This window comes from Anomaloglossus baeobatrachus, chromosome 4 (genome assembly GCF_048569485.1).
Source record: "Anomaloglossus baeobatrachus isolate aAnoBae1 chromosome 4, aAnoBae1.hap1, whole genome shotgun sequence".
In the NCBI taxonomy this organism is placed as follows: domain Eukaryota; kingdom Metazoa; phylum Chordata; class Amphibia; order Anura; family Aromobatidae; genus Anomaloglossus; species Anomaloglossus baeobatrachus.
In genome coordinates, this window is record NC_134356.1 from 281,204,786 (window position 1) to 281,217,655 (window position 12,870).

At 47.1% G+C, this 12,870-nt stretch overlaps 1 protein-coding gene across 2 annotated transcripts in view; it reads left to right on the top strand.

Moving 5' to 3' along the window:
* Positions 1–12,870, top strand: part of CNOT2 (CCR4-NOT transcription complex subunit 2) — a 182,400-nt gene that overhangs the window by 160,051 nt on the left and 9,479 nt on the right. Inside the window, exon 14 of one of the 2 annotated variants that reach the window (XM_075344885.1) lies at positions 7,191–7,338. In XM_075344885.1, the coding sequence (XP_075201000.1) occupies positions 7,191–7,338 (148 nt within the window). The remainder of the gene's footprint in view (positions 1–7,190; positions 7,339–12,870) is intronic. The other variant, XM_075344886.1, reaches the window with a different exon arrangement.

Here is a 12,870-nt window from a genome sequence, read left to right on the forward strand (position 1 = left end):
GGGGACTTAGCGCCGACCGTGCTTTTACGACGGCGGCGCTTATAAATTTAGTCCCCGGCTTTTGCGGCCTAGCTCCGCTTCATTCCCGCCCCCACCCTGTCAATCAGGGAAGGGGAGAGACGCTGTGCAATAGGCAGCGCCGAGGGCTGGAGCCTTATTTACGTGCTCCAGCCCTCTCACTGGGCACAGTGGGACGCATGTTTCCCGCACTTTGTCTGTATACGCCCAGGGCCCGCCCCTCTCCACAGGACGCCGGCAGCCATTCCTGCATGCAGTCTGGCTGGAGAACGGACACAGGCTCTGGGAGACCCAGACAAGGGATTTTGGCGACCACACACCCGCTTTTCAGCGGGCGGTAAGCGGCACATATGTGCTGGCCCCACTAGTGCCACAGTGTTGTTATTGGTGTACTTTTACTGTGCCATATATATATATACATATTGCACTGCGGTCGCTTCTTGGCTTATACCCTATACTGCTCTAAGGAGACAACAACATGTCATCCGCAAAACGCAAGGGTGCCAAGGCACGGGCTGTATATGAGGCGTGTACCGCATGTGGGGCTGATCTACCGGCAGGTTCCAAGGACCCCCATTGTGTGCAATGTTCGATCCCTGTGCCGCTTCGGCAGCCGGAGTCTATGATAGTAGTGACCCAGGCAGAGACACCGGTGAACCCTGCCCCGGTGACGGGGACAGAGTTTGCAGTTTTCGCTGATAAGATGTCTGTGACTATGACAAAGATACTGGAAACCTTGCAGTCCAGGCCAGTTACCCAGACCATGGACACTGCTGAGTCAATGCTCCCTGGTCCCCCTCAGTTGGAACTTATCCGTGCTCCAAGGGGGTCCCTGGCATCACAGGCTGATGGCTCTGACTCGGATGACAGTCCCAGGCAGCCTAAGCGAGCTCGCTGGGAGAGACCCTCCACGTCATCACGCTGGTCAGGGTCTCAGCGAGAAGAGTCTCTGTATGATGAGACAGAGGGGGGTGATCAGGAGTCCAATCCTGAGACCGCACTCAATCTGGATACGCCTGATGGTGACGCCATGGTAAATGACCTTATAGCGGCCATCAATAGGCTGTTGGATATTTCTCCCCCAGCCCCTTCAGCAGAGGAGGCAGCTGCACAGCAGGAGAAGTTCCATTTCAGATATCCAAAGCGTAAATTGAGTACTTTTCTGGACCACTCTGACTTCAGAGAATCAGTGCAGAAACACCATACTTATCCAGACAAGCGTTTCTCCAAACGTCTTAAGGATACACGTTATCCCTTTCCCCCTGACGTGGTCAAACGCTGGACCCAGTGTCCAAAGGTGGATCCCCCAATCTCCAGGCTTGCGGCTAGATCCATAGTTGCAGTGGAAGATGGGGCTTCACTTAAAGATCCCAATGACAGACAGATGGACCTTTGGTTGAAATCTGTCTATGAAGCTATCGGCGCGTCGTTTGCTCCTGCATTCGCGGCCGTGTGGGCACTCCAAGCTATTTCAGCTGGTCTGGCACAGGTGGACTCTATCTTACGTCCAGCAGTGCCGCAAGTGGCGTCCTTGACGACGCAAATGTCTGCGTTTGCGACCTACGCTATCAATGCAGTCCTGGACTCTACGAGCCGGACCTCAATGGCGTCCGCCAACTCTGTAGTTTTGCGCAGAGCCTTGTGGTTAAAGGAATGGAAAGCAGATTCTGCTTCCAAAAAATGTTTAACCAGCTTGCCATTATCTGGAGACAGACTGTTTGGTGAGCAATTGGCTGAGATCATTAAACAGTCCAAGGGTAAGGACTCTTCCTTACCCCAGCCCAGATCAAGCAAACCTCAACAGAGGAGGGGACAGTCGAGGTTTCGGTCCTTTCGAGGCTCGGGCAGGGCCCAATTCTCCTCGTCCAAAGGGACTCAGAAGGACCAAAGGAACTCAGATTCCTGGCGGGCTCAATCACGCCCAAAGAAAGCAACCGGAGGAACCGCTTCCAAGGCGGCTGCCTCATGACTTTCGGCCTCCTCTCTCCGCATCCTCGGTCGGGGGCAGGCTCTCCCGCTTTTGCGACATTTGGCTGCCACAGGTCAAAGACCGGTGGGTAACAGACATTTTGTCTCACGGGTACAGGATAGAGTTCAGTTCTCGTCCTCCGCCTCGGTTCTTCAGAACTTCCCCACATCCCGACCGAGCAGATGCCCTTCTGCAGGCGGTGGGCTCACTAAGAGCAGAAGGAGTGGTGGTCCCTGTTCCTTTTCAGGAACAAGGGCAAGGTTTTTACTCCAATCTCTTCGTGGTTCCAAAAAAGGACGGCTCTTTCCGTCCTGTTCTGGACCTAAAACTGCTCAACAAGCATGTGAAAACCAGGCGGTTCCGGATGGAATCCCTCCGCTCCGTCATTGCCTCAATGTCCCAAGGAGATTTCCTAGCATCAATAGACATCAAAGATGCTTATCTCCACGTGCCGATTGCTCCAGAGCACCAGCGTTTTCTACGCTTCGTGATAGGAGACGACCATCTTCAGTTCGTAGCTCTGCCATTTGGTCTGGCGACAGCCCCACGGGTTTTCACCGAGGTCATGGCGGCACTGGTAGCAGTCTTGCACTCTCAGGGACACTCGGTGATCCCGTACTTAGACGATCTTCTGGTCAAGGCACCTTCTCAAGAGGCATGCCAACTCAGCCTGACTGTTGCGCTGGAGACTCTCCAGACTTTCGGGTGGATCATCAACTTTTCAAAGTCAAATCTGTCACCGACCCAATCACTAACGTATCTTGGCATGGAGTTTCATACTCTCTCAGCGATAGTGAAGCTTCCGCTGGACAAGCAGCGTTCACTACAGACAGGGGTGCAGTCTCTCCTTCACGGTCAGTCGCACTCCTTAAGACGCCTCATGCACTTCCTAGGGAAGATGGTGGCGGCAATGGAGGCAGTCCCGTTTGCACAGTTTCATCTGCGCCCACTTCAATGGGACATTCTCCGCCAATGGGACGGGAAGTCAACGTCCCTGGACAGGAAAGTCTCTCTTTCCCAGTCGGCCAAGGATTCCATGCAGTGGTGGCTTCTTCCCACCTCATTATCACAGGGAAGGTCCTTCCTACCCCCATCCTGGGCAGTGGTCACGACAGACGCGAGCCTGTCAGGGTGGGGAGCAGTTTTTCTCCACCACAGAGCTCAGGGTACGTGGACTCAGCAGGAGTCCACCCTTCAGATCAATGTTCTGGAAATCAGGGCAGTGTATCTTGCCCTACTAGCCTTCCAGCAGTGGCTGGAAGGAAAGCAGATCCGAATTCAGTCGGACAATTCCACAGCGGTGGCATACATCAACCACCAAGGAGGGACACGCAGTCGGCAAGCCTTCCAGGAAGTCCGGCGGATTCTGATGTGGGTGGAGGACAGAGCATCCACCATATCCGCAGTTCACATCCCGGGCGTAGAAAACTGGGAAGCAGACTTCCTCAGTCGCCAGGGCATGGACGCAGGGGAATGGTCCCTTCACCCGGACGTGTTTCAGGAAATCTGTCGCCGCTGGGGGGTGCCGGACGTCGACCTAATGGCGTCTCGGCACAACAACAAAGTTCCGGCCTTCATGGCGCGGTCTCGCGATCAAAGAGCTCTAGCGGCAGACGCCCTAGTGCAAGATTGGTCGCAGTTCCGGCTCCCTTATGTGTTTCCACCTCTGGCACTCTTGCCCAGAGTGCTACGCAAGATAAGATCCGATTGCAGCCGCGTCATACTCGTCGCCCCAGACTGGCCGAGGAGGTCGTGGTACCCGGATCTGTGGCATCTCACGGTCGGCCGACCGTGGGCACTACCAGACCGGCCAGACCTACTGTCCCAAGGGCCGTTTTTCCATCTGAATTCTGCGGCCCTGAACCTGACTGTGTGGCCATTGAGTCCTGGATCCTAGCGTCTTCAGGATTATCTCAAGGGGTTGTTGCCACCATGAGACAGGCTAGGAAGCCCACGTCTGCTAAGATCTACCACAGAACGTGGAAGATATTCTTATCCTGGTGCTCGGCTCAGGGAGTGTCTCCCTGGCCATTTGCATTGCCTACTTTTCTTTCTTTCCTGCAATCTGGGTTAGAAAAGGGCTTGTCGCTCGGCTCCCTGAAAGGGCAAGTCTCGGCGCTATCCGTGTTTTTTCAGAAGCGTCTAGCACAACTTCCTAAGGTGCGCACGTTCCTGCAGGGGGTTTGTCATATCGCTCCCCCGTACAAGCGGCCGTTAGATCCATGGGATCTCAACAGGGTACTAGTTGCTCTCCAGAAGCCGCCCTTCGAGCCTCTGAGGGATGTTTCACTTTCTCGACTATCACAGAAAGTGGCCTTTCTGGTAGCGATCACGTCTCTTCGGAGAGTGTCTGAGCTAGCAGCGCTGTCATCTAAGGCTCCCTTCCTGGTATTCCACCAGGACAAGGTAGTGCTGCGCCCCATTCAGGAGTTTCTCCCTAAGGTGGTATCCTCGTTTCATCTTAATCAGGATATCTTCTTACCATCCTTTTGTCCTCATCCGGTTCATCGGTATGAAAAGGATTTACATTTGTTGGATCTGGTGAGAGCACTCAGAATCTACATTTCCCGCACGGCGCCTCTGCGCCGCTCGGATGCACTCTTTGTCCTTGTCGCTGGTAAGCGCAAAGGGTCGCAGGCTTCCAAATCCACCCTGGCTCGATGGATAAAAGAACCAATTCTTGAAGCCTACCGTTCTGCTGGGCTTCCGGTTCCATCAGGGCTGAAGGCCCATTCTACCAGAGCCGTGGGTGCGTCCTGGGCATTACGACACCAGGCCACGGCTCAACAGGTGTGCCAGGCAGCTACCTGGTCAAGTTTGCACACTTTCACCAAACATTATCAGGTGCATACCTATGCTTCGGCGGATGCCAGCCTAGGTAGAAGAGTCCTGCAGGTGGCAGTTGCCTCCCCGTAGGGGAGGGCTGTCTTTGCAGCTCTAACATGAGGTATTTCTTTACCCACCCAGGGACTGCTTTTGGACGTCCCAATCGTCTGGGTCTCCCAATGGAGCGCCGAAGAAGAAGGGAATTTTGTTACTTACCGTAAATTCCTTTTCTTCTAGCTCCTATTGGGAGACCCAGCACCCGCCCTGTTTCCTTCGGGATTTTTGGTTTTTTCGGGTACACATGTTGTTCATGTTGAACGGTTTTCAGTTCTCCGATGTTACTTCGGAGTGAATTTGTTTAAACCAGTTATTGGCTTTCCTCCTTCTTGCTTTAGCACTAAAACTGAGCAGCCCGTGATCCCACGGGGGGTGTATAGCCAGAAGGGGAGGGGCCTTACACTTTTTAGTGTAATGCTTTGTGTAGCCTCCGGAGGCAGTAGCTATACACCCAATCGTCTGGGTCTCCCAATAGGAGCTAGAAGAAAAGGAATTTACGGTAAGTAACAAAATTCCCTTCTTTTTCCATATATACACTCAGCCTGGGACAACTCTTAAAGTCCCATGGCTTCCAGTACCGCCTATATGCCGATGACACTCAGATCTACCTCTCTAGTCCAGATGTTGCAGCTGCTGTCCAGAATTTTACAGTGTCTATCGGCTATATCCTTCTTCTTCTCCTCTCGCTTCCTAAAGCTCAATGTGGCCAAAACTGAACTAATCATCTTTCCTCCATCTCACCTACACTCTCCACCTGATCTATCTATTACAATAAATAACACCACGCTCTCGCCAGTACCTAAAGTTCGGTGCCTCGGAGTGACCCGCGACCTCTGCCTTGTCCATCATACCACACATCCAATCCCTCACCACCTCCTTCCGTCTTCAACACAGAAACATTTCCAGAATCCGTCCCTTCCTCAATTTGCAATCTAAAAAAATGCTAGTGCATGCCCTCATAATCTCCTGCCTGGAATACTGCAACATCCTCCTCTGTGGCCTCCCTGCTAACCATCTCGCACCTTTCCAGTCCATCCTTAATTCTGCTGCCCGACTGATCCACACCTCTCCTCAATACCACCCCACTTCTCCTCTCTGCAAGTCCATCCACTGGCTCCCAATCTTCCACCATATCCAATTCAAACTACTAACACTGACCTACAAAGCCATCCATAATCTATCTCCTCCATATATCTCTGAACTAATCTCCCGCTATACTCCAAAACGTAATCTCCGGTCCTCCCAAGATCTCCTTCTCTTCTCCTCTCTCATTCACTCCTCATGCAACCGCCTTCAAGACTTCCCTGAGCATCCCCTGTCTTCTGGAATTCGCTGCCTTACCACGTCAGATTATCTGCTACACTTGCAAGCTTCAAACGGAACTTGAAAAGTCATCTGTTCAGAAATGCCTATAATCTTCAATGACCTCACTGCTTCACCACCACCACAGCTACTGCCTCACCACCGTGCGGAGCTGCCGCCGCCTCACCACCGTGCGGAGCTGCCGCCGCCTCACCCCCGTGCAGGATGTCGCCCGACCAACACCCCACCTACTGTCTCTTCCCCAAAATCCTATAGAACGTAAGCTCGAAAGGGCAGGGTCCTCTGCCCTCTGTACCATGGAATCAGTGGTGCTCTATAAATAAATATTAATAATAGTAATCCGCTCCATTGCCTGTCTCTGCGCATATCAGACTGCACTCGGATGACATCTAAGGGCAGTCCAATGTTTCACATGCACTCATAGACTTGTAATGTGAGCTTTTCCCCGCGTTGCACTCTTCCGATTCATATGCTCATCTGACACTGTCCTAATAGAAACACATGCAGCACTTCTGCATTTATTTATTTTTTAACCTAGTCCTAGTTTTGACTTGCGAATGCAGAGGTAAAAAAACTGTCCAAATACTCGAAATGTGCACAAGGCCTTAAACTCAGGTTCCTGCACTCAAGACTTCTGCTGCAAACATTGAGCACCTGTCTGATATCATACTTTGTCACCCATATTCACTCTAAGGGGGCGAGGGAGTTTTCGCCACTTACTCTTCAGTTTCTCCTGTGAATCATATTAAAAATCCTCTTCATCCCGTCTAACAGTGAACCAATGTTTAATGCACCAAGAATGTGTCACATAGATCTGAACACTTCATCCTAGTGGTTGATAGACTTGATAAAACACTGAACGCGTCAGTTGACTATCTAGGCTATGGAAATATCATGGAGCTTTATTTATTTATTTTTCCTTTTATAAAGTATATTTCCTCACTATATTTTACTTGTTACATTCTTCACATTAGGCATTATTTTCCTTTACTTATAGTTTCAACAGAGACTGGAGATACCACAAAGAAGAGCGGGTATGGATAACCAGGGCACCTGGAATGGAACCAACTATGAAAACCAACACCTATGAGAGGGGAACATATTATTTCTTTGACTGTCTTAACTGGAGGAAAGTCGCAAAGGTAGTGGAGTAAATAAACTTATTTGGTAAAATTGAGGAATAAACCAAATGTGTGTGTATGTGTGTGTATAAGGCTATGTGCCCACATAGCGTATTTTCATGCAGTTACGCTGCATTCTGCACCGCAGTGTAACTGCATGCGTCTTGCGTCCCCAGCACAATCTATGAAGATTGTGCCTAATCCATGCCCACGTTGCATATTAGAATGCAGCGCTTCGGCTGGTGCCAAATCGCTGCGTTCTAAAAAGCAACATGTCATTTCTTTCATGCGCTTTGGATGCAGCCCCCGCTCTGTGTATGGGAGAGGCTGCATCCAGAGCACATGAAATCGGCTTTTCATTACGCAGCGATTTGAAGCGCACGTGTGCTGTTCAAATCGCTGCAGAAATTTCTGCAGGGACAGAACGCAACGTGGGCACATAGCCTAAATGTAAATTATTAATGTATATTAATAATGTAAATTATTATTATATCGTGTGTGTATTTATGTCTATTATTCTGTTTGGAGTGCTACAATTGAAACCAGGACTTCCCATCCACTATCGAAAAAGACACATCTGCATGTTTTTCTCACTATCTGACATGAGATCAGAATAAACCTTTCAGTTTAGGTCAATTAGGAACCAAAATTATTTATATTTGCCAAATGCCAGAATAATGAGGGAGAATGTTTTAAGGCATTTGTATTACTTTCTACAAAGTCAAAAGTTTACATACATTTCATTAGTATTTGGTACCATTGCCCTTCTGCTACATGCGCACGCTGCTTTTTTTCCTGCTTTTTTGCTGCTTTTTTGGCTGCAGTTTTGTTGACAGAACTTTCTGACATTTGACTTCCCAGCAAAGTCTATGAGAAGTCAGATTTTCTATGCGCACGTTGCAGTTTATTTGTCAGCGTTTTATTTGTGAAAGGTTTGTGACAAAAAAAATGCAGCATGTTCATTCTTCCTGTGTTTTTGTCAACATTTGTCACAAAAAACGCAGCAAAAACGCAGGGTGTGAAAAACGCACCAAAAACGCACCTAAAATTACATGCGTTTTTTGTGACATTTCCAGGCTCTCACTGACAAGGTGCAGTTTTGGCTGCAGTTTGTGAACACAAAAAGATGCAGCATGCGCATGTAGCCTACAACTCTATGACTTGGGTCAAACATTTTGGATCTCCTTCCACAAGCTTCTCACAATAGTTGGTAGGAATTTGAGGTCATTCCTCCTGACAGAACTGGTGTAACTGAGCCATGTTTGTAGGTTGTCTTGCTCGCACCGACCTTCTCAGCTTTGCCCATAAATTTTCAGTAGGATTGAGATCAGGGCTTTGTGATGGCCACTATAAAACATGGACTTTGTTATCCTTAAGCCACTCTGTAACCAGTTTGGCAGTAGGCTTCGGCTTATTATCCATTTTCCTTTTGGAAGACCCATTTCCGCCCAAACTTTAAGTTCCTGGCTGATGTCTTGAGATGTTGCTTCAGTATTGCCACATAATCTTCTTTCCTCATGAGGCCATCTATTTTGTGAAGTGCACCAGTCCCTCCTGCAGCAAAACAACCCCACAACCTCTTGCTGCCACCCCCATGTTTCACAGTTGGGATGGTGTTCTTAGGCTTCAAAGGTTCTCCCTTTTTCCTCCAAACGTAACGATGGTCATAATGGCCAAACAGTTCAATTTTAATTTTGTCAGACCACATGTCCACAAAAATGAAGATCTTCATTGTTCCTTTCTGCATTTGCAAATTTTAATCTGGCTTTTTTAGTTTCTTTTGTAGTAATGGCTTCTTCCAGGCAGAGTGGCCTTTCAGCCCATGCTGATACAATACTCGTTTCACTGTGGATAATGACACAATCTTACCAGCTTCTGCCAGCATCTTCACAAAGTCTTTTTCTTTTGTTCTTGGGTTGATATGCTCATGTCTGGCCAAACTACGTTCATCTCTTGTACACAGAACCCATCTCCTTCCTGAGTGGTATGATGGCTCTTGATTGTACTTGCGTATAATTGTTTTTACAGATGAACAAGGCATCTTCAGGTATCTGGAAATTGCACCCAAGGATGAACCAGACTTGTGCAAGTCCACAATTCTCTTCCTGAGATCTTGGCTGATTTCATTTGACTTTCCCATGATGCTACACAAAGAATCAGTTGGTTTCATGTGTGCATTAACCCCTTCAGCCCCTGGGCACTTTTCATTTTTGCGTTTTTGTTTTTTGCTTCCCTTCTTCCGAGAGCCGTAACGTTTTTATTTTTCCGTCAATCTTGCCATATGAGGGCTTGTTTTTTGCGGGACAAGTTGTACTTTTAAATGAAACTATAAGTTTTACCATATGGTGTACTGGAAAACAGCAAAAAAAATTCCAAGTGTGGAAAAACTGCAAAAAAAAGTGTGATGGCACAATAGTTTTTGGGATGTTTTATTCACGGTGTTCACTATATGGTAAAACTGATGTGTGGTCGGTGCGAGTTTGTAGACACCAAACATGTATAGGTTTACTTGTATCTAAGGGGTTATAAAAAATTCACAAGCTTGTCCAATAAAAGTGGTGCACGTTTTGCGCCATTTTCCGAAACACGTAGCGTTCTCATATTTTGGGATCTATGGCTCAGTGATTGCTTATTTTTTGCGTCTCGAGCTGTCGTTTCTAATGGTACCATTTTTGCGCAGATGCTACGTTTTGATCGCCTGTTATTGCATTTTGCGTAAAACTTGTGGCGACCAAAAAACGTAGTTTTGGCGTTTGGAATTTTTTTGCCACTACGCCGTTTACCAATCAGATTAATTCATTTTATATTTTGATAGATCGGGCATTTCTCGACGCGGCAATACCAAATATGTGTATATTTATTTATTTTTTAACCCTTTAATTTTCAATGGGGGGAAAGGGGGGTGATTTGAACTTTTAGGGTTTTTTTTGTTATTTTTTATACTTTTTTTTTATTTCTTTTTTTATTTTACTAGTCCCCCTAGGGGGCTATAGCGATCAGCAATCCGATCGCTCTTATCCATCTGCTGATCACAGCTATACAGCTGTAAACAGCAGATTCAGTCACTTTCTGTTTCTCTCGGCCGAGGGAAAACGAAAGTGAACTTCATAGCTGCAGGCGTCATCACATGACCCTGTGCTACGATGGCAACCACCGAAAGTCACGTGATCACGCACATGACTTCCGGTGGGGGTGGCGGTAAGTAAAAAAAACATGGCCACGCGCATATAGATCTTGCTGCCAGACTTTGGCAGCGAGATTTAAGGGGTTAAATGTTGCGAGTGGAAGCGATTCCACTCGCAACATGCAGGCACACATGTCAGCTGTTGAAAACAGCTGTTATGTGTGCTGACCGCCGCCGCCTGCCCGCGGCAGGGGGCGGGGCTTAATGGGACACGCTCCATGACGGATATATCCGTCCATGGTCGTGAAGGGGTTAAAGTATATCCACAGGTGTCTCTAATTAACTCAGAAGCTTCCAAAGACACGACCTCATCATATGGGCTGTCCCATATTGTTTAAAGGCATAGTACTCTTAAGGGTGCTTTACACGCTGCAACATCGCTAATGATATATCGTCGGGGGGGTCACGTTGTTAGTGACGCACCTCCGGCGCCGTTAGCGACATCGCAGCGTTTGACACCAAGGAGCGACGATCAACGAGCGCAAAAACTTGAAAAATCGTTGCTCGTTGACACGTCGCTCTTTTTCCAAATATCGTTGCTGCTGCAGGTACGATGTTGTTCGGCGTTCCTGCGGCAGCACACATCACAATGTGTGTCACCACAGGAACGACGAACATCTCCTTACCTGCGTCCACCGGCAATGAGGAAGGAAGGAGGTGGGCTGCATGTTCCGGCCGCTCATCTCCGGCCCTCCTTTGTTGTTGGACGGCTGCCATGTGACGTTGCTGTGACGCCGCACGAACCGCCCCCTTAGAAAGGAGGCGGATCGCCGGCCAGAGCGACGTCACAAGGAAGGTAAGTCCGTGTGACGGGTGTTAGCGATGTTGTGCGCCACGGGCAGCGATTTGCAGGGCGGGTACGCTCGCTAGCGATATCGGTACCAATATCACAGCGTGTAAAGTACCCTTTAGTGTAAGTAAAATTTTGACTTTGCATAAAGTAATAAAAATGCTTTAAAACATTCTCTTTCCCTCTTTCTCTCTTTCTCTCTTTCTTTTTTTTTCCTCTCGCGCTCTCTCTCTCTCTCTTTGTTCTGGCATTTGGCAAATATAAATCATTTTGGTAATCCTAATTGACCCAAAGCACCCATTACATTTATGGAAATATTTTATTATACCTCCTTATGGGACCACACTGAATATCTGGCACTAATACAATGTACAGCAGCCAGTGTACAACTTGTGTACAGCTTGAGTAACAGTGTGTGTATATGTATGTATGTGTAAATATATATATATATATATATATATATATATATATATATATATATATATATATTAGTGAGGAAAATAAGTATTTGATACACTCTCCATAGGTATATATCATCTGTGACAGGCAGAATAAAAAAAAATTCAGAAAATCACATTTATGATTTTTCAATACCAGGCGTATACCGTATGTGTGTGTATGTATGTATGTATGTGTATATATATATATTATTATACACACTACTGATATACTGTGTGTTTGTGTCTATATCTGAACTGAAGTTTTTAGAGGCCTAAGTGAGATTCTTTCGCAACAGGAGTTCATCCTTCCCCCTGCCCAAAACTATAGCTTCAAATCTTAACACAACAGCTTGAACAGTACAGCAGAAAAAAAGTAGAATAAAATGTAATGAAAAAGTTGAACATAAATAAAGCTGGTATTACTGAAAACTACATCCTGTCCCGCAAAGAAAACAAGCCGCCACACAGCTCCATCAGCGGAAAAATAAAAAAAGTTATAGCTCTGAGAATGCAGCAATGCCCCCAAAAATTATTTTTTCTTAAAAAATGTTTTGTCAAAGCGGCAAAACATAAAAAAAAAAATATAAATGTAGTACCGTATCGTCCCGAAGAATAAACCTGTTTTGTTACTTTTACCCAACAGTGAACGGCATAAAAAAAATTACAAACAAAATTAATAAATTGCTGTATCATGTTAACTCCACGTAGCAAAAATGAGAATAAAAAACGATCCAAAAATGTTATGCGCCCAAAAATGGTACCAACAGAAACGTCAACTCGTCCCGAAAAAACAAGACCTCACATAGATGGCTCTCCAACCGCAACATGGCGTCTGCTAACTATTCCAGACAATCGTGTGCTCTAAAATTCAAATGATGCTCCTTCCCTTCCGAGCCCTGCCGTGCGCCCAAACTGTAGAATTCCACCACATATGGGGTATCGGCGGACTCAGGAGAAAATGCACTGTACAACTTCTTGTGCAATTTCTCTTGTTACCCCTGTGAAAATGCAAAATGTTAGGCTAAAGTAACATTTTGGTGGGAAAAAAGGGAATTTTCATTTTTTTTCTTCCACATTGCTTTAGTTCCTGTGAAGCCCCTGAAAGGTTAATAAGCTTCTTAGATGTGGTTTTGAGTACTTTG